Source organism: Ascaphus truei, chromosome 5 (assembly GCF_040206685.1).
Source record: "Ascaphus truei isolate aAscTru1 chromosome 5, aAscTru1.hap1, whole genome shotgun sequence".
Classification (NCBI taxonomy): domain Eukaryota; kingdom Metazoa; phylum Chordata; class Amphibia; order Anura; family Ascaphidae; genus Ascaphus; species Ascaphus truei.
Window position 1 is genome coordinate 302,852,734 of NC_134487.1, and position 22,733 is coordinate 302,875,466.

Genomic DNA, 22,733 nt, shown 5'->3' on the forward strand with positions numbered 1-22,733 from the left:
AAAGACAGTAACTAAAGCACAAAAATACTGTAGTTAAACATCTGGCCAAACAGACCAGCCAATCATAGCATGTAATCGAGACAACCACCACTTTCTATAAAGAACATGTAAACAGTAATCTTCTCTTGCTGATGTCTAAAGTCAAACATTTTGAAGGTTACATCAAATCACCAGGCCTTCAATGTAACTTGCTTCAGAATAACTGGAGGTGGAGACCAGGCTGTTATTCTCCTAACGGTAAGAGTGCGAGTATCCGAAAACAGAAGCTGGCTCGTGGTGGGGATCACCACCTTAAATACCCAATGCTCAAGATCGTCAGGACTTCTAATTGGAGAGAGTGCCAAACATGGTTTTTCCTTGACTAACCGTTAATTCAGTTATTGATGTTTCCTATTAACCCTTTGGGTGCCACAGGACTTTGATACGGTGTCATGGGGTCAGACACTCCGGGGGTCCCATGACTTAGTAGCTACATCATCATCTAAAATTGCTCATTTTTGAATCGGAGATCCACAGTAGCGCAGAACGCCATTTTACAGGAGGAAGAACGGAAGAGTCCTCACGTAGTCGCAGCAATCAAAGGGTTAAAGGGGCATTCCCACAGTCTGAGTTTAATTTCTAGGGGGGGGGGGGGAATGGGTCTTCCTCAATCAAGTGTCCCCCCCCCTATCTCACCCTGTCCTTATCAGAGAGCAAATAAAGATAAGAGGAGGTGGGGAGAGGGGTCTCTGGCTGTACAAGCGGTCCCTGATCATGTAGTAACATCACACCGTGACATCACACAAAAGGGAGCTGCCAGATTAAATCAAACCCCTCACAAGTCCAACTTTGATACATAAATAAAAAATACTTATAGGCAGTGTTCGACAAACCTATACATTTGCACGCCCCGGGCGAGTGGATTTAACATCGTGGCGAGTGCCTATTTGCCCAAGCAGCACACATTTGGTACTAGGTGGCGAGTAGATTTTTTGGTGATTTGTCGACCACTGCTTATAGGTGTAAGATTTGGGTAAAAACGCTATCAATAACCCAGGTGGGACCCCTTAAAAATGTCACTTGAATTGGTTCACAGTCCTAGAAGGGGTTTTAAATTAAAGGTGTCCTACCAAATGATGCCAAGAGGGATATAGAAATTGTATCTCTGTAACACAAATTAAATTTTATATGACTGATGAATCATTCAGGAGTATGTCTAAGTATTTAATGGATGCTAAATTAGGATAATCGTAGTCAATTGTTGCAAGGACGTGATATTTGGTTCACAAGGGAATGCTTTATACATCAAACAAGGCTGCGCTATGTTCTGCATTTATACCTTTCTCAAGTATGGCTGAACTTTGCATCACAAAGGGCCAATTCAAGCCGCACTTATCAAGAATAAACACCATTTCTCTATATTTTGAAATGGTCTTTACTTGTTTTTATCCTCTTCACATAATTCAGTCACACCCACTAGGAATTTAATTTCAGAGATACAGATAAATATGTTCCCATTGTGAATGTTCCACTAAAAACCCAGCTCATCATTGTAATCGCTGTACAATGCCAAGTGCAGTAACCAGCAAAGAGAAGTACATATGTGACATTTAGTTGTATATAATATTCATGTACAGTTTTTCAGAGAGTTTTTTCTTTTTAATCATAAATACCAACAACGCACATCTTTGGCTATAAAACAGAATCACTAGACATTTATGTCGCAAAAATATCAAGCAAGGCGGTTTCCTGCTTTAATATACCCAACACAGGTCAAATATGGCCAGTAAAATACAGCAGCATATTAACGTACAGGGCAGTGGGAGATTTCTTCTGCAAACCGCGTATTATGCAGGAACTTGTAATTGAATGGGAAGTATTTTGTGTAGTGCTAGTGAAATGGTTTCTAGGGACATTTTATTTTACAATCTTACCCGTTTAATTTATACAATGACATTATTAACATTAGAACACATACAGTAGCTGGTTTATACATTTATAAGGAAGTCTACGTTTTTGTGGATTATTAGGCACAGTTTTCAGCTATTTAGAGGTGATCATTTTTAGGATATCTGTATTTTTTTTGTTATAGATCCCACAGGGAGATCGCAAGTACCGTATATTTAAACCATTATATATGGTATTTCTATTTAACTGCAGCACAGAAGAACATTCCAAGCTATTTAAGGTTAATACCCAGTATTTTCTTTAAAAAGAACTTTACAAAAACAAGGATTCCTGGATTATGAGGAAATGATGCATTGGAAGGATTCAATTTGTAATTAAAATAGAAAAGCAGACAGCATTATTCACTATATTCCCTGTAGCACACAAAATGCAGGACAATGCATATTAAGGGACATTTAATGAAAACGTGCCGTACTTGTTTTTATATTAAATAATAGGTGTAAAAATAAAGAGCTCAGCAAAAACAGTTATCTATTAAAAGTAAAAGTTGTAGCCCTCTTTAATACAGAGAAAAGTACTTTTTGTTCATTCACAACAATCGACTCCAAATCTTTTGGTATTTCTGAAAAGGAAACAAAACGTTGGATCTCTGCAGTGAACAAAAAGTTACTTTTCTCGACATTTTCCAATTCTCTTATCTATAACTTACTGATTAATAACGGTTTGGGTAAAACCATTGGTTGTTGTTGAGCACCCAAATTGCTTCGTTTTATATATTTATCTTCTGAGCTGCTTTGCTATGTACATTGTGTGATCATAGTTCGTGAGGGATAATTCAGATCTCTGAATGAGGAGTAGTGAGCATCACAAATATGTAATGTTCAGGGCAGAATTACAATGCAATACACAAGGCAGATAAATGTACTGTAACCATATGGCAGCTCTTGCTTGAATTCAATTTAAAAAATAACCCGATAGTCAAAATAATGAGAGAAACCAACACCTAAATCTTCTCGTCACATCACACTGTATGTTATTGGTCATTGGACTCAAGTCTATGATGAAAGCCCAAAAGCAATGATCCTAAACTCAGTCTGCCCCACGCAACCAGAGAAGAGTACCATCCGTAGCGAAAATGAGATACTGTTTGACAATACCAACATTTAGATGCTTTCAACTTTATTTTTATTCCCTCCTAAATGTTATTTATTTTAATTTTACAGGTGACTGTTCTATTAAGCAACTCCTAAGCGGAAGGGGAACTTTGTGATCTGGAAGAACAGCAGTAATAATGAAACGATCGATGTCAGAGGGATGAATGGGTCAGGGAGACGTGATCCGTCAGAACCACCACAAGGCTTCACGCAGGAAATCATTTCTAAGGCCCTCAGTTAAACTAACTGTGAAGCTGCTTCCCTGTCTTGCAAAAGGTCGATGGGAATTGTTGGCCGAAAACAGATCAAACTGCAGCAATTTCCCCAACTACAAGTTCCTTTTCTCTGCGGCCTGAAGCGGACGGAGCTGGTTCGGGCTCCTCCTGGTTTCCGTGGCCTGCCAGTCTTTACACAAATATAGCTGCAAATATGTCCTGATAACACTGACGGCCAGAGCAAGCCCCGGCCCTGTGCCCCCTTTTCGTGTTTACCGGACAAGTATTCTTGCCTGGTGCACAAACTTGCTTGCCGATCGGGATCCGTGGGCGTGAGTATCACGGGTTCAAGTAAAATTTATTTTAAAAAAATAAATTTGCGAGCAGAGCGTACTACTGCGCTCATTATAAAGTGTTCTGCGCACATTCCTTCGGCACTGCGACAGGTCACCTACAAAACGTAGCACTGAGTGGAGATGCACACTAAGGAATGAAACGGCTGGGTGCACACTCACTGCAGTCCTGATACTGGGAACATGGAACCAAAATAGCACCAATAGAACACCAGCCTGGTCATAGAACAATGCCAGGATCCAGGTGGGACCTTACAATGCATTTCCTATTAGCAGGATGCTGTGCCGTTCTATTGGTGCGATTTTACCTTAAACAATCCATCAGCCAACAGGCTTGGTTTTCATATATCCTTTTTGTACAAATTGTTATTTTAGGCGCCTACAGATACTATCCTCTTTCCAAGCTTTTAGCTTACATTAAAACAAGATGCGTGGGAGGAGGCGCTCAGTGGGAATGTCACTGCGATTGAAGCGGCCAAGTCTGGTCTGAACACCCGTGTCCGCTCCTTGTGACCTGTGCCTCAGCCACTAAGTTAGATTGTAGGATCTACGGGGAAGGGACAGCATTATATGTACAGATTTGTATACACTGTCAGTGTTATATAAAGATGTGTGTATATGTGTGTGCGTGTGTATATGTGTGTGCGTGTGTGCGTGTGTATATGTGTGTGCGTGTGTATATGTGTGTGCGTGTGTATATGTGTCTGCGTGTGTATATGTGTGTGCGTGTGTATATGTGTGTGCGTGTGTATATGTGTGTGCGTGTGTATATGTGTGTGCGTGTGTATATGTGTGTGCGTGTGTATATGTGTGTGCGTGTGTATATGTGTGTGCGTGTGTATATGTGTGTGCGTGTGTATGTGTGTGTGCGTGTGTATGTGCGTGTGCGTGTGTATGTGTGTGTGCGTGTGTATGTGCGTGTGTATATGTGTGTGCGTGTGTATATGTGTGTGCGTGTGTATATGTGTGTGCGTGTGTATATGTGTGTGCGTGTGTATATGTGTGTGCGTGTGTATATGTGTGTGCGTGTGTGCGCGTGTGCATATGTGTGTGCGTGTGCATGTGTGTGTGCATGTGCATGTGCGTGTGCATATGTGTGTGCATGTGTGTGCGTGTGCATATGTGTGTGCGTGTGCATATGTGTGTGCGTGTGCATATGTGTGTGCGTGTGCATATGTGTGTGCGTGTGCGTATGTGTGTGTATGTATGTGTATGTGTGTGCATGTGTGTGCATGTATGTGTGTGCGTGTGTATATGTGTGTGCGTGTGTATATGTGTGTGCGTGTGTATATGTGTGTGCGTGTGCATATGTGTGTGCGTGTGCATATGTGTGTGCATGTGTGTGTATGTGTGTGCATGTATGTGTGCGTATATCTGCGCGTATGTGTGGCTATTACATTATGGGGGATATGTAACGGATGCAAATTGTGTCATTTTGACGGTAAGTGTAACGATGCTTTGCTCTTCTAGAGGAAGTACTGTAAGTGCTATAGGACGTGGGTCTACTCTGCCATATTATGAGAGGTCTCAAATTGTGCCTAAAATAGTCCAATTTCACATTTCATGGTGTCAAATAAATGATGTGGGTGTTAACCTGTGATTTTCAGAGATCTGCGCCCAATGTAAGAGATAATATTGCACCAGCTTCAGAAGTTACCGGCACAATCTAACATCATACCTTTTCCTCCAAAACTGCGCCTCTCAAACATACCCCATACATTTATTTCTAAGCACTGCAGGCGAGTTAGAAAATACAGAGCACAAACCATCTTTCCCTGAATGCATAGCTTTTCCACATTACTTTACTAATACATTCAAAAGAAGGTGCTTTTTCACCCTAGTGGAACAGCCATTGGAAGTGTCACCATCCAGAACTAGTGTCACCATCCAGAACTAGTGTCACCATCCAGAACTAGTGTCACCATCCAGAACTAGTGTCACCATCCAGAACTGCTCTCCCCAAAACCTTCCTGCAAGAGTTTACTGAACGACCCCCCTGAGATTTTCTTTGGGTCACATTTAAGATGGCTGCATTATAACTGACAATATAAATATGTATTGAACTCATCCATGCATCCCTGCCATCGCTTCCCCTGTAAATGGTGTTAACCTTCTGATCTAATACTGACTAACCTTAAAACTCACCCCACAAGTTAAGCATCCCAACAGCCTGCACTCATGGTTACTGCCCCACACTCTGCCACTCCTACCAGCCATTGTGACCAAGCACTGTCATACACAGCACTTATTCCCGCACCTGCTGTCTCTAAGGCCTGGACATGGTGCAGGGAGCGGCGCTGGGCAGTGCTGACGCTCATGCAGGAGATTTTTCTTGTCCCTGCATGAGTGTCAGCGAGCGCGCTTGTGTGCAGGATGGGAGCCGGGCGGGAGGCGAGGCTAGGGTGCCACGTCACGGACTGCCATTGGCTTCTGGCAGTCACGTGACCGGCCCTGCGCTTGCATGAGCGGCAAAATGTAAACTTGCCTGTCTCCTGCATTTCCACACGTCTCCGCACGCCTGCGGAAGCGCCGTCTAAAGCCTCGCTGATAGGGATAATGTTTCCCCTCAGCGCGCCTCAGCACGGTCTTTTTGACCATGTCCGAGGCCTAAGTCTCCCATCAAACATCTTAGATTGTAAGCTTTTCGGGGCAGGGTTTTCCTTTCCTATTGTCTGATTTTGCTGCACTTACTGTATTATAATTCCGTGTACTGTCTTTATGAAGCACTGAGTACACTTTTGGCGCTATATAAATAAAGACATACAATACATACAATATATCCCATGTTATACGAGTGAATGCACCTTCCAATTCCAAAGTGCAATGTATTCAGAAACTGAACTATTTAAAAAAACAGAAACAAGATGTCTTCTCTCAAAAGTAAATGCCAACGTTATTTCACGTGTGTAATCAAGCACAGAAACCTATGGACCACTTTGCATAGTACAGTAGTTGCACTGTATGTATAGGTAACAGATGGTGGCTTTGTCAGAGTATTGTAAATTAAAAATGCAGAACGCAACAAAAATCGGTGCCAGTTTTTAAAATGATCATGTTTCATCTGCACAGAAAATGTAAATCAATGTGGACCATCTGTATTGAACATTGATCTTTGGCCTGTCTGAAAGCTGATATATTTTAGGGTTTGCCAAGAGTAGTTACACTGGTGAAATACCTAAACCGTAGGATAAGCTTCTGCAACCAAAATCCTCCTTTGTGAAGTAAAAACTAGGAGATCGATTTCTCTAAGAAATAATTAGGTGCCTACCTAGGCTCATGGACAGAAGATAAAAAAAAATTCTCAATATATGCAAAAAATAAAATAAAAAAAAGAGCGTGGCAGATGCCTTTTTAAAAATAATATCTTTACTACGGAAAAAGAATTAAAAACATTACAGGTATTTTACTACAATGCCTCTTGTGACATAGTATTTAATAATGGAACTTAAAATAAAATTCAGATTCCTAGTGGGTGAAATCATCAATTCATCGGTTGACCTTCCGATTACGTGGTGTGCGGTGAGAGCTCGGATTACAGCTACTGAAGAGACAAGCAGTTTGCTGATGGGAATATGCTTTGTTGAAACAAACGGAAATAACAGGAAATGGGTTTATTTGATACTGGAACAAAAATTAGATGAGCACATAACCGCACACACACATTATCCCTTTTCTATATAGCTTGGCCAGTTATATGGATATAACACGTTAGTCTTTTATTGCTCGGATAGCGATTTATTGCTAAAGCACCAGCACATACCGCAGCGCGATACAATGGGGGTACGGAGTTATGTAAATTACATAACCGGTTACATACCAAATAAGGACAAACCAGATAAAATAGATACCAAAAGGTAATGAGGACCCTGATCCTGAGAGCTTACACTCTAGAGGGAATAAGGGGCAATGTTGAAACAAGAGGTAAAGTGACAGCTCATTGTGGGGCAGAGTATGCTCCAGCCACACAGCTGATCCCCATCAAGGTTTGGGGGGGTGGATGTTAGGGGGTGCTCGATAGCGTGAAGTTTGGTCCAGCCACCGCTGGTCACAATAGGATTGGGGGGGGAGGAGGGTTAGGATGGGTGGAAGAAGGCGGTTGAAGGCATGTCCGATAAGCTTCCTTGAAAAGGGGAGTTTTCAGGGAGTATTTACATGTCTGACAGTTGGGGGAGAGTCTGATGGCGCATGATTGGTTATTCCAGAGAGGGGGCAGCATGGGGAAGTCTTGTAGGTGGGAGAAAGGAGAGGTAATCAGGTAGGAGAAGAGGTAATCAAGTAGCAGGAGAGGCGGATGTCGTGGGTAGAATGGAAGTGGCCTTTAGTGATATATTTGGGGAGGAGGGCCGAGAGGTAAAGGGGGCAGTGTCGTTGAGAGCTTTGTAAGTCAGAGCTGGGTTTACATGCCATTCTTGAGGATATGGGAAGCCAACGTAGGGATTTGCATAAAGAGCAGCAGAAGTGTAACGGTGAGTGAGGCAGAGAAGCCTGGCAGCAGCTTTCTGGATGGATTAGGTTGGGATTGGCAAACAAGGGGAATGCCAGCTAGGAGAAGGTTGCAGTAGTCAAGGTGGGACAGGATGATTGAATTAAGATTTTATTTGTGCCATGAGTGAGATATCACCAAGATACGCCCTTTTCTCAGAGATGGAGACAGTAGGACTTCATGACGCAGTGAATAGGAGGAAAGAAGGAGAGGGCAGTCAAAGATGACCCCCTAGGCAGCGGTGTGTATGTATATGTAAACACATTATTTAAAAAAAGGTCCTTAGTAATAAGGACACTTTGGTCCCAGGAGGGACTGGGGTTTTCTCATCAAGGAAGATTATACTCTAAGGAGCGAATCCTACACATGCCAAAACAGCCCAGCGCCAAAGCCCTCCATTCCCGTCAGTGGGGTGGTTTTGGCCAATCGCCATATATAGAATAAGCCCCAAAGACAAGGTTTGCAGACACTCCAGATTCTATTTATTTCGGCAGGCTTTATAAAGAGGCCATCCAAGGTGGTGTGTGTTTTTTTTTTTTTAGATGGATAGATCTCTATCTAATCAGGCGGTTTCGGGAGCTGAACCCCGTTAATTTCAGCTCTGGGAACACATACCTGCGAATTAGGCGCCGGTAGCTGTTCTGGCTCAACTAGCAGGGTTCCCAGAACGTCAAATTTTCCACGAATTTCCCATCCTTTGGGGCTATAGGAACAAGTGACATCATCGGGGCGGCTTCCTATTGGCCCATGTGACGCGGAAGCTTCAAACATGAAAGCCCTGCTTGCTGAGCCGGGACAGCACCTACTTCTGGGGTAAGTATCTCCGAAAGTAGGGGGGGTCCCAGAGCTGAAATTAACAGGGTTCAGAAACCCCAATTCAATACAATTAAAGAAAAAGTTTTTAAAAAATGTGCTGTTTTGGATTGCTCTTTTAAACCGTGGAGGTTTAACTGGTTATCGTCCCGAGTAACCTAGCCTGCACTGCTTTGCTTTAATTTATAAACCATATTGAGGTGTATAATTGTAGGTACTTTCAATGCTACTTCATCCCTTCGCTTGTAAAACCTCTGTGGGTAACTCCAAACAATGCTACAGTACATACTGAGCAGTTCTAATGAATAGATCTGCTTTTGTCGCGGAGAAGCAATTATTTTGCAAACATGCAGCCTTTTCCAACTGTGTAATGAACAGGAATTGTGTTGGCTTTTCAAAAATGTTGTGTTAACTGCAGAGCACCATATACATCAACCAGAAATGCAAAACAATTAATATAATTATCTTTTATTTAAAATGTTGCTGTGAGAAGAAAGTGTGTAGTTTAAAAAAAAAAAAAACCTAATTTACACACAAGTGATCAGTATAGAATATATGCGCATGTCTGTATTACAGAAAGTAGCAAACACTTCTGGGTTATATTCCTTTTGTGTAACAGCCAGCGATGGTCACTACCGCTTCTGCCTTCATAATTTCTTGTATTTATAACATAATTATCTGCATTCATGTTAAATCTAGTGTAGCAATGGGACTTCCTTGCAACTTCATCTCTAGTATCCAAATAAACATACCCCAAGCAAAGAGAAACATATGCTGGCAAGAATAATAACCATCACGACTTCTACTTCTAGAAACAAAAAAACGCTATATTGCATAGTTAATAACTACAAACATTTAGTCCATTCCCCACAATACCCTTATGGATCAGCAAAAACATATATCATTTCAGAATAAAAGAAAAGCATATAGTACACAAGTATAAAGGATACACAACCAAACAAGCCTGTATCACAGCATCCATGCCCTGCTGTGCTGAGCGAACAATTCAATGCATGGAATTTCTCAATGCTACTCACAATTCCAAAGCCGAAAACAGGATGTCTGTAAAAATACCACACACGTGGGCGTTAACATCGAGTCTTCACAGTAAAGTCTTCATCTCCGTACCAACCAAAAGAAATGAACTGTTAAGTGAAGCTCCCAGCCCCCGTGGTTGTCTCTGAAGCTGCTCCCCGGTGAGCAGACTGCCCAAACACTGGGAACACAGCATCCCAGCTGCCAAGGTCCCCGAAGCCTCAGTGGAAATCTGACTCTGGAATGATGTCACCAGAACTCTACATATTCCTCGGCTACAATTTCCTCTCTGTGCAATTACTGAGTGTTAGCAAAACCTACCAGGACGGTGCGTTACAGTGCAGCAGGCTACAATTCCTAACAGTATGATGCATAAAGGTTACAAGAGAGGTCTAGATGTGCATATAGTGTGTCATACAGTGTGCCCATCATCACGAGAGGTGGACCTTCTACATGAGACAAAAGAATTGTAAGACATGTTTCAGCAAGGACAAAAAACAAAACAGATTAGAAAAGTAACGTAAAGTGTGTATAACCAAAGTAACTGCTCTATATTGTGAGACAATGAGAAGAACATTTCTATGCTGTGAATACGGAATAGGACAGATGCTTAGAACTGCTGCCTAAACCAGGGGTGCGCAAACTGGGGGGCGCAACATTTTCCAGGGAGGGCGCGGCGGTTACAGAGGCCCCGCGCTCTTCCCGAGGCATGTAAATTAAATGCCGGGGGATCATGCGAGGCCTCTGCAACTTCCCTTACCTGGTCTACGGCAACGCGTCGTCAAATGACGCTGCGGGATTTGACACCAGGGCAAGGTAAGGAGGGGGGCACGAGCCGGGGGGAGATCAGGCAGGGGGCTGCAGACTGAAAAGTTTGTGCACCCCTAGCCTAGACTATTCCAAGTTGTTACATACAATAGCATAACGGACTTCTACAAATAACAGTAAAGAAATAAAAACAGATGACAAGTGAAACTCCAGTGGGAATATATACATGTTTATAAAAAAAAAAAGACACCAACGGGCAAAGAAATGACTTGAAGATGACGACCCCCTTTCTAATGAGCCACACAATCACACATAGCACGGCGGCTGTGCGAGCACATGCACATCTTCTTAGAGCTCCTTTGGTGTAAGCCAGGGGGGCTCAACTCCAGTCCTCAAGCCCCCACAACAGGTCAGGTTTTCAGGATATCCCAGCTTCAGCACAGGTGGCTCAGAGTTTCAGTAGAAGACTGAGCCTCTGAGACACCTGTGCTTTAGCCAAGATATCCTGAAACCCTGACCTGTTGGGGGGGCTTGAGGACTGAGTACCCCTGGTGTAAGCCAACATGGCAGTTCTGTGCTCAGAGCTGTGCCTGCTATGAGCAACATTCTTTTGTATTTTTATTCTGTTTCAGAAACATGTTTAGGTATCATGGTATATTGTTAAAATAAGTTTGATTGTGTGTGTGTGTGTGTGATACCGACCAATACTTTCCTTTTTAACAGACTACTGCCTAGTTTATAAATAAGATATGCCTTGGGAAAAATATCTCACATGAGTTCAAACAAGCTCAAACGCGGTACTAAAGTCAAGCATGTACATATCTGGTATATGTATAACTTGCAGATTCCTCTCAATTGTGCCTGCATGTTCCCATGGGTGAAATATATGTTTATTCAACTGGGTGGTCCCAAGATGTGAGGTACTCAACATGTTACAGATGAAATGATCCATTCTGCACCAGGAGGAACACACAGCCACACTGGAACAGAATCTTATCAATTTGTTTTCAAACTATTCTTTGAATAAAGCCCAGACCAGTTGGAAACGTACGAGAGATATTTTACTAATGTTCTGCCATGTAAGAAATTGCTCAACTGGTAACGTTTTAAAATACCGTTGATGGTTTTCACCCATATAAAGGAACCTGTGACGCATTAAAACAGTTTTAGACCTGAAATAAACATTTTAATAAGACATGCCAATAAAAACCTATTCACTTTTAAAAAGTTCAAGTTTCCCAGCTGTATGAAAGCCTTGTTTGTTCAGCTATTTTCCTTCAGGTGAGGGGATAAATAAAACACACAAGAGGGAGGGCGAGTGGTAAAACGTGCAAGAGTGAGCGCAAAAACGCACGCACAAGAGCTTATATGCGCATTTGTTAAGTACAATACTACAATTTCACTGCATAACATTAGGTATTTACGGCAATGAATGTCAGACTCTGGAACAGAAATAGGTGAAAAATAGGAGACTAAAGAAAATACACGTTAACAATGGTAGCCCATAAAAGCCCGTAGCAACATCATGTAACCAAGCATTTGAAGCTATTGTGTGTTTTTTTGTTCGATTTGCACCAAAAAACCTTTTTCAATAAACAAGGAAGATTTTTGTAACCATCAGATCAAGCAGTGCTTTATTTGTAGCTCATTCACAGTTCAAAATGTATCCTGCATGTCGCTATAACATAAAATGAAAAGTAGTTTATTATGCACTGTACTGTAAGGTTAGTTCTACAAAGGCAGCAGAAAGACCACCTTGTTGCCAACTCCATGTCATTGCAGTGATGAAATCACATCACTAAATGTGATACACAAAGAGTTGACAGTCTGTCTAAGTCACTCTTAGGTTAAATTATGTTGCAAGAGGTACTGTAGGATAAGCCTGCAATATGTTGTGTTAGAAGTGGTTCTGCCCCATAGAGCTTACAATCTATAGGCAGGGTAAGTTTAAACATCGGGTACAGGGGATGAGAAAGTTGAGGTGTTTCGGATTGTAACAGAGCCGCTGTAACAGTAGCAAACGGCTGTCCGGCTTTGGGGCGACGCAGATGTATGCTGAAGAGATACTCGAGTAATTCAGCTGTGCTCTGAAAGTCCTTTGTCAGGAAACACATTGTGGCGCTTTCTCACTTATTTCTAGAATACACACTCAATTTTTGGGTGCACAAAACACTTCCTCGCCCATTTTGCAGAGGTCATGGACATGGACTTTAAAATGATTCTTCAAGTTCTAAATAGCATGACTTCATCATACACACTCCAACATATACACACGCCAACATATACATACCCCAACATATACACACCCCAACACATATCAAAACCTTTTTACTTGATTCATGAACGTATCCTTGCAGTGAAATGTATAAGATCCTTTTAATAAAGATGAAGTTTCTTCGGAACGTTTAACAGATGCCCTAGAGCCAAGGCCGCCATGAAAAGCACAAGCGACATCAGCTGCTGATCATGTGTCACAGTAATGACTGGATTATCTTTAAGTGAATAATTGCACGATCGGTGCTTTCAATGTACATCATGTGTCCAGTGCTCTAGATATATGCTTATTATTTCTGCGGTCAGTTTTTTTTAAATTTTTAACTAAATTACTTTTGCTAGCAAATAGTCTAAAGCTTTTAGAAATATCTAATCTTCTCAATGAAACTCCATGCAATTTTACAATAAAATGTAAAGTACTCTACAGACATCAGAGGTTTTCTTTTTTCACCAAGTTATCCAGTAGTGTTTAATTACACTAACAATTGTTCAGCATAAAGGCACTTCTTGAAAAATCCTACACACTAAAGTATGTAATTAAATTACTAGATTAGTCAATTGTCCACAATGTTCCATTTAAAATGAGTCATTTAAAGATGTCCTATTAACTAAAAACGTTGGACATTACAAGTTCATTTACATGGAGTATCCGTTCCCACAGCTGAGGGGTTACACTAGTATGATATGAAATCATATATTTGCAATCTAGTTAGAAACCAAGGCAAGGGTTGAAGGAACGTCATCAATAAATCCTGCCTAGAAATAAGATAGGCCTGCCCTACAAGTTGCACAATAATACATTAGCTATGCAAATGGCATGGTCATTGCTTTGGTAATTATGTAAAAACCTTAACGTGTATCCAAAAGGAGGCAAAAATGTAGCACTGTCACGTGAGACCAGGACCTTTAACAAACGTATACCGGGATCATTTACCAGGCAAAATACCGTAGTGGAATAAAATGAGGTTTATTCGGGTAAAACCGTATACACACAGTGAAATACAAAGATACAGAGAATATACACACTTACTGGGGTGTTGGGGGTGAAATCTGGGCTAAAATGGGTGCAGGGCGCCTGCTTCGAAGGGCTTACAGCAACCAGGATTTACACCCGGGCTTCCTGGTCCTCTTTTCGGCTTCCGTCCCTAGCCGTGACCACTACTTTCTAAAATAAGAACTTGGTCCTTGCGTCAAAACGAAGCCGGTTGCTCTGCTATTTGGAATAGAACAACTTTGAAAAGCCCGTCCTCGCATCATCAACTCAAGCCACAAGATAGTCTGATTCTCTGACTGGGGCTTCTCCTTACATACCTACTGCTGTTCTATGTTCAGCATGGAGGTAGAATGAGCGACCAGACCGTGGGAATTCCTAACCGCCAGCCAATAGGAATAGGGGTTCGTCCTTTGGCTGACAGAGGAGGGGGCATGCCAAATCGGCTCGGGATGCCCATGGGCGGGACATACGAATTAACCAATGGGAAATGTGCTGACATTCTGCTGCTTCCCCCAGTCAACCCATTGACACCTACTAGGCAGGCTCCACTGAGTCCGGCAGACCAGGGTGTCCTCCCAAAAGGGGGTCTCTGTTCTCCGGACTCAGTACTCCGCCCTGCCCCCTCTCAACATCCCATCTCCCCTTTAAACTACGATGTCTATCCAGACTTCCAGGCGCCTCTGTATATGCCTGGGCCGGCTGAATAGACATTTATAGTAAATGCACAACACATAATAAAATGTTTTATTACACAATATCTCTGGGGGAGACCCATATCTCTGGGGGAGACCCATATCTGTGGGGGAGACCCATATCTGTGGGGGAGACCCATATCTGTGCGGGAGATGGGACTGGGATATCGGGCCTCGAAAACCAGCAGTCTGGGGGACACCAGGCAGCCCCGGTGTAATTACACTTGCGTATCGGCAAATAGTGCCTGCACGTCAGGGAGAATTAGGGGACTACTGGTATCTTTGGCCCCAGAACTCCTGCTAACAAAATAATTGCATTTTGACCCAAATATCTCACATAAAACTTACACAAAAGAAGTTTCAAGTTTCTAGGGCAAAGGGAACATGTAAACAGGGAAAGTACTTTATTTTTGACATGTTTAATCCCTGGCTTATGGTGCTAGGTAGCTGCCAGGGACCCCCTGGTTTCAGGGCTAACCAGATGGGCTTAAACCTTTATTGTGTAGCCTGGATACCCCCTCCTGTCACAAGCACTAATATTTTTATTTTCCATTGCAATCAGACGAGCATATTAAAACACCCTATTGTTGCAAATCATATGCTTATTCTACAGCCTGTCTTGTAAGCTTCTGAAATTATAAAAATCACAAAAATGTCATCTAAATCAGCGGCAAAGGTAAGAACTTCCAAAGCGAAGCCCATAGAGCATAAATTTGTAATATCTATACACAAACGCACCATTCATCATTTCTAATAGAAGTCTAATGAAGTCAAGTTTAGACGGTAAAACAAAAATCAGTTCAACTATTTGTAAAGGGCCTGTTCTGTAGTTCAAACGCATAAGGATCTTATTTGAACGGATTATGAACTCTGTCCATTTTACACATGGTACGGACAGCACCAGAACACTTCAAGAAGGTCAGACTGGCTAAACGAATTATATTGCAAGAGTTTGTGAATTAATGGCACAATATTTCCAAGTGCAGGACACAGATTTGTAACATTTAAAGGTGAACACTACGTTCGGAAACAAATACATACAGGCATACCCCGCTTTAAGGACACTCACTTTAAGTACACTCGCGAGTAAGTACATTTCGCTCAATAGGCAAAAAGCAGCTCACGCATGCGCCTGTCAGCACGTCCTCAACAGCAATACCGGCTCCCTACCTGTACCGAAGCTGTGCGCAAGCGGGGAGGCTATAGAGCCTGTTACACATGCGTTATTTACATCAGTTATGCACGTATATGACAATTGCAGTACAGTACATGCTTCAAATGTGGGAAAAAGGTAGTACTTCACTTTAAGTACATTTTCACTTTACATACATGCTCCGGTCCCATTGCGTTCGTTAATGCGGGGTATGCCTGTATTGTATTTTTGAATACGTATTGAAAATTAATGTGTTATCTATATGCAACTGAATGCCTTCCGATGTTTGTTCATTGCTAAAATGTGGAACGCAAATGAGGATTGGACAATCCAAAGCAGACAAAACTGGGACAGATTTCTGCAAGCGTTTTTGATTTGTTACTAACCAAATCCAATCTGAGCAAGTTTACCTGACTGTTTGAGTTTCCCTTTGACTTCCCTTTTATATTTCTGTACCATCATGTTGTTTGTATGAATTTGTGAATCAGAATTACTCGGTGACATACTTTGTCAGATTCACTAATCTCTGATGAGATATTACTCCCCAATAAGGGGTAACGGCGGCTGAAGGCAATGGAAGTTCACACCAAGTCCGGGAGTAATACCACGCACCTGTGCTCCGTGAATCCCAGCAACTGAATTCATTTCTCATGGTAATCCCAATTGTAGTGCAGAGTTGTATAAACCCAGCGACAACTAGGATTTTGCAGTTATGTGAACAGGTTATCCTCAAGATCTACCAACAGGCCATTTATTAGGGATAGCCATGCTTCAGCACATGTGGCTCAATCAGTGGCTCAGTCCTTATGATTGAGCCACCTGTGCTGAAGCAGGGATATCCTTAAAACCTGACGTGTTGGTGGTCCTTGAGGACTGGAGTTGGCCACTCCTAGTTTATAGGATGAAGATTGAGATTATCCATAGATTTTGATTTCATGAGTTATGAAGTTCTAACGGGTCTCTTTCTTAGCTCAGGTCATTGCGAGTCATTTTGATCTGGTCCGTAACTATTACTTACGCCTATAATATATATTATCTCTAACTGTGCAATGTCTTGTATATCATGTATAACCCTGCTCACTTAATGTAACCGTGTATTTGTAACCATGTATCTGTCATCATAACGCCATGCCCAGGACATACTTGAAAACGAGATGCAACTCTCAATGTATTACTTCCTGGTAAAACATTTTTATAAATTAATAAAAATAGGGGAGGAGGGGGAGGTTTATATTAAATTTGCGTAAATGGAAAAAAAGAAAAAAAAAAAAAGAATGGTGCCAATTTGTCAAGTCCCATTATTCAGCGCTCTCAGCTCTATTGTACAGAAAATATGAACACGTATTTAGACGAGCAGCAGGAGTTTCAAATTATTGCAGTTATTTATTTTATTTATAAAATGTTTTCCCAGGAAGTAATACATTGAGAGTTACCTCTCGTTTTCAAGTATGTCCTGGGCACAGAGTTAAGATGACAAATAATACATGGTTACAAATACAGTTACATAAGTGATCAGGTTATACATTATATACAAGACATTGCACAGTTAGAGATAATATATATTATAGGCGTAAGTAATAGTTACGGACTAGATCAAAATGTGAGACAGCTTTAGTTTTGAAAGAACTTAGTCTGGTGGTGGATGCGAGAGTCTCTGGTAAGTTGTTCCAGTTTTGGGGTGCACAGTATGAGGAGGAGGAGCGGCCGGATACTTTGCTGAACCTTGGGACCATGAACAGTCTTTTTGAATCAGATTGCAGATAAGTGTTGCATGTGGTAGGGGTGAGGAGCTTGTTCAGATAGATGGGTAGCATGCCCAGAAAGTATTTGAATGCAAGACAGGAAAGATTAACTTTGCGCCTTGACTCTAGTGATGACTAATCTAGTTCTTTGAGCATTTCGCAGTGGTGTGTGTTATAGTTGCATTGGAGGACTAAACGGCATATTGGAGTCAAACCATATGCCCAAGTATTTAAAACTAGTAAGAGGAGTTAGGGTGGTGTTAGTGTTGGTTCTTATCTGAAGCTCAGTCATTGGAAGCTTTAAAAATTTAGCCTTGGTCCCAAATACCATTGTTACAGTCTTGTCAGTGTTTAAAAACAGTTTGTTTTGGGAAATCCAATTTTCAAGTCTCGAAAAGTCAGATTGAAGTATGTGTTCAAGGTCGAATAGGCTAAGGTTGTGTGCATGTAAGATTGTGTCATCTGCATATATGTGTATTGAAGCTCCCTTACAAGCTGTAGGAAGATCATTGATGAACACTGAGAATAGTAGGGTCCCCCGAACATATCCTTGCAGGACACCACAGGTGATATCCAAGAGGTTGGAGTTGGAGCCTGAGATAGACACATGTTTGTAGGTAGGATTGAAACCAGTTTAAAGCATGCTTCCCTATTCCAGAGCTCTGGAGTTTGTTAAGCAGGATAACATGATCAACTGTGTCAAAAGCCTTTGCAAAATCTAGGAATACTGCACCAGTGAGTTGTCCCAGTTCCATTCCACACTGGATCTCATTGCAAACTTTTAGCAGGGTAGTTACTGTGGAATTTTTGGGACGAAAGCCAGATTGGAATTGGCTAGGCAAATTTGTCTTGGTATAGTAATCGCTTAATTGGGAGTGAACCAATTTTTCCATGACTTTGGATAGTATTGGGAGAAGAGACATTTGCCTGTGTTTTTGTCCCCACTTTTTGAAGATTGGGACAACTCAGTCCTTCTGAAGGGAAAATGAAGACATTTTGTAATAAATATTCATATGAATTTATAACTATAAATAAAGCAGTAGCAAAAATATATAAATGGTTTAGTCAAAGTTTAACTATTTACCGTAAGGTCCAAAACCAGAAACATAGTTGAAAGTAAATATAACACTTACAGACACTGTTCTCCCACCATATATTAAACAACAGAAAATACCGTTTATTCCCAATCCTATTGCATGTGTATTTTGAAGATATTTATAGTGAGTCCTTTCATACTTTCAGTTTATATTTGTTAGCCAGTGTAGGGTTGGAGTAAATAAATACAGAGTATCAACCAGTAGCCCTCTGTTGTAAAGAGAACGACGTGCTGGTTTTATAACCCGCACAGTGGCACGTAGCATCTATGTATCCCTGCTGGAATACTAGTGCAAAATATTCACTGAAAAAATGCCATTGAAACCAGTGTGATTTCCGGCTTTAATAAATCTAGCGCTGTTTTTGGCGCTGTTTTTGGCCCAGTTTTGCACATTTATATATAACCACCCTAATGTCATGTGAAATTGCATGATACTTCAAAGCAAGACAGCACACACTTATGGCCAGCATCAGTTCAATCGCCTGCGAAGTCCTACCTGGTGAAAGCTTACGGTTTCAGACTAGACCTCCTGCATGCTCTCAATTTAAAACACAATTGCAAAGCTTTTCTATAGGAAATCTTTCTACAGTTGCAGCATTAAGTTTTCCCCAAGTTAAATGTCAACGCGTGTTGAATTCTATCCTTGCTGATGCCCTGACATCAAAGGACAGTTGAGTAAATCATAGGGCTGTAGTGAATGGGTGACAAGCGTAAAAGACATCTCCCTCGAGATCTCAAAATGTACAAAGCAAAATGTGGTCATGTTCACAGTCAAATTACCCATCAAGCCAGCTGCAAGTGTCATTCAAATACTTCTGAATGTTAAGACGTGGGTGTGCAATTCCCTGACTTTTACCACTGGAAAAAGCTGGAAGGAGATCAGACTTCAGAATGTATGTATGCACCTACCGCATGCATGTACCGTATGTATGCATGTATGTACCGTATGTATGCATGTATGTACCGTATGTATGCATGCATGTACCGTATGTATGCATGTATGTACCGTATGTATGCACCGTATGTATGCATGTATGTACCGTATGTATGCATGCATGTACCGTATGTATGCATGCATGTACCGTATGTATGCATGTATATACCGTATGTATGGGCTAACTTTAGTGCAAACATTTATTTTGAGATTCTCCATATGTGACTGTATATTTAAAAAAAACTTTAGGTATATATACTTTTTAATGGCAGTTATTCTTTCAAATATGTAAGTGTTCAAAACTAGGTCCCACCAACATTTGTGGGACAAAGATTATACATATATAAATATAATATATATATATATATATATATATATAAATATATATATATATATATATATATATATATATATATATATATATATATATATATATATATATATATATATATATATATATATATATATATATATATATATATATATATATATATTCATTCCTGTATGCTCATTTGCATGTCTTAGGCAGGTCTGCAACCCCGCCTTTCACCATTATCACCCAGCACACAGCACTTCCACTGCAGCAAGGGATTCTGGGACATGACATGCAAATGAGCACAGTGTGTCACCTTTTGCTTCAAAACCATTTTAACATGGTTCCCTATAGGCTTAAGCTTGCTGCATGGTCACAGCTTTAAGCACAGCCAGGGTTAAGATGCATAGCCAGAAAACCCACCCACAGACAGCTGTTTCGACCTTAATGGGTCTCCTCAGTGTGGGGTTGGTTAACTGGCTATGCAATGACGCAAAGAGGATGGGGTTTACCACTTAGTTAAGTTATGGTGAGTAAAATATATACATATACACATACTGTATATACATAAACACACATATTATATATAATTTTTTTTTTTTTTACTAATTTAGCAGAATATATTTTGATTTATGTGTCAGACACTTTTGACTAGTAATATTGGAGGCAGTCTATGCTGATCCACATACAGGCATACCCCGCATTAACGTACGCAATGGGACCGGAGCATGTATGTAAAGCGAAAATGTACTTAAAGTGAAGCACTACCTTTTCCCCACTTATCGATGCATGTACTGTACTGTAATCATCATATACGTGCATAACTGATGTAAATAACGCATGTGTAACAGGCTCTATAGTCTCCCCGCTTGCGCACAGCTTCGGTACAGGTAGGGAGCCGGTGTTGCTGTTCAGGACGTACTGACAGGCGCATGCGTGAGCTGCCGTTTGCCTATTGAGCGAGATGTACTTACTCGCGAGTGTACTTAAAGTGAGTGTCCTTAAACCGGGGTATGCCTGTACAATGTTTTAGAAATGGAATGCCTGGAACCTTTGAAGGATTTCCACATGTTGTGTATATAAAACAGCCCATACCCTGAACCAGGAGACACGAGTTTTAGGACAAAAAAATGGCAAATGGGTTTAAGAAATGAAATAAAATGAGTAATTCAGTCAGAAACAGCCTTCATTACGAACATTTGCTTTAGCAAATACAAACCCGAATTGATGACATACGCCATCATTGACCACTTTTAGAAATCCCCTTAAAACAACTGGATTTCACAATGAAGCATGTCATAACGTGTTAGAATGGATTCATCTCATGCAGCCATGAACAGTAAATAGAGGCATAATCAGCCCCAATCCTGAAGGACTTGCCATAATTACAGTGACCTGTAAAAGGATGACCTGAATAAAAGTGACTGAGCCTGGAATCAAACCCACAAGTTTCAATCTTACCAAGAACCTAACTGCTTAAACAAAACTGTGTTATGTAAATATATACAGCATGCTTCACTGAGTCCATGACAAAGCACCTTTAAAAGTAGCAAACTGCGACGTGTTAATTATCCATCAGAGTGCATAGAAAAGCTCGGTGTTAATCTTTGGCCAGCACACAGCATAAGGTTGCTGCTGAAGTCTCATGCACTAGGCACGTAGGTCAAGCGGCAGAATCAGTGGGAACGCACCTTTAGGGCAAAAAAAATGAATAGTTTAGATATATATTAATAGAAAAAACATTCTATTCAAAGAAAATTACACAGAGAATTATAATTGGAGCTAGAATTGTAAAGGTGAATTCAAGGAATGACGCGTTCATACAAAACATCACTGGCTCAAAAAAGATGGGGGGTAATTCATTAGACTGCGATAGTGCTGATGGGGACACCAACACATCGAAACGCGTCCCCCCCCCCATTGAAGTCAGCAAAAGTATACAGTTCCCCGATTATCCCCATCACAGCTTGAAGTATGATTTCCTTACCAGGAACGCCTTTAAATCTTATCCCAGCCTGCTACACAGCTCAAAATATGGTAAAACCACAAGATACCAAGAAAAGAGAGAGACCGGATCCATCACCATGTGCTGCATCATCCCGATAATAAAAAGGTGATCAGTAAAGAGCAATGCACAGAGAGAGCGCGAGTGTGCGCGCATCATTTCCACGCGTGATCCAATGTAACTATTTCCATATCAGTGTTTAATTAATAAATCCTCACTAAACAACTAATATCCCATAAAAAAATAAATAAATACATGCAGTGCTATGTAGGTCAGTTCCACACACATGACAGGATAGAGCCAGCAGTCTTTTTCTTCTGTCAGCTTCAGCTAAGCAAGTCAGATTTAGATAGTTGTCTAATACACATGCAGAGTTTTTAGAATAACGGAAAACAATTTGCATCTCTCACTGTGCCTGTGGTTGCCAGCAGCGTAATTATAATGTTGCACACTGACAGGATATTAATTAAAACTTCAAGTATAAAATAATGACAAACTTAAAAATAAATATATAAAAAGGGCTTCAAGCCATTTGCCTTCAGTAAGTGCCGGGCACATGCGGCATTGTTCAGTATTGAGGAAACAATAAAAGCAATATGGAAATCTATTTTTGCATTTCACTGTCATTTGTTATGTAATTGGATTTAAATCTATACCTCCCATAATGAGACTGAATGCACACGACATTCAGAAAGACTATGACAGCGAATTGCCCTCCAGCAGCATAAAGAACAAACTGGATGGACAAGGTCATACCACGACGGACCCTTCCATTGTTCTACCATGCAATGTGGGCGACGGCTGCACTTTAAGGATTAAGCG

The 22,733-nt window shown here is 41.1% G+C and overlaps 1 protein-coding gene across 23 annotated transcripts in view; it reads right to left on the reverse strand.

Moving 5' to 3' along the window:
• The window catches only part of PLEKHA5 (pleckstrin homology domain containing A5), a 196,052-nt gene that overhangs the window by 82,572 nt on the left and 90,747 nt on the right, over window positions 1-22,733 (reverse strand). Inside the window, exon 1 of one of the 23 annotated variants that reach the window (XM_075602983.1) lies at window positions 9,943-10,171. The exons of 21 other annotated variants lie outside the window; for them this stretch is intronic. Coding sequence is in view for 1 of the 2 variants with exons in the window: in XM_075602992.1 (XP_075459107.1) it covers window positions 21,570-21,597 (28 nt within the window). In the remaining variant the exon portion in view is untranslated. Of the gene's footprint in view, window positions 1-9,942; window positions 10,172-20,953; window positions 21,598-22,733 lie in introns of those variants that run through there. One more of the 23 variants, XM_075602992.1, reaches the window with a different exon arrangement.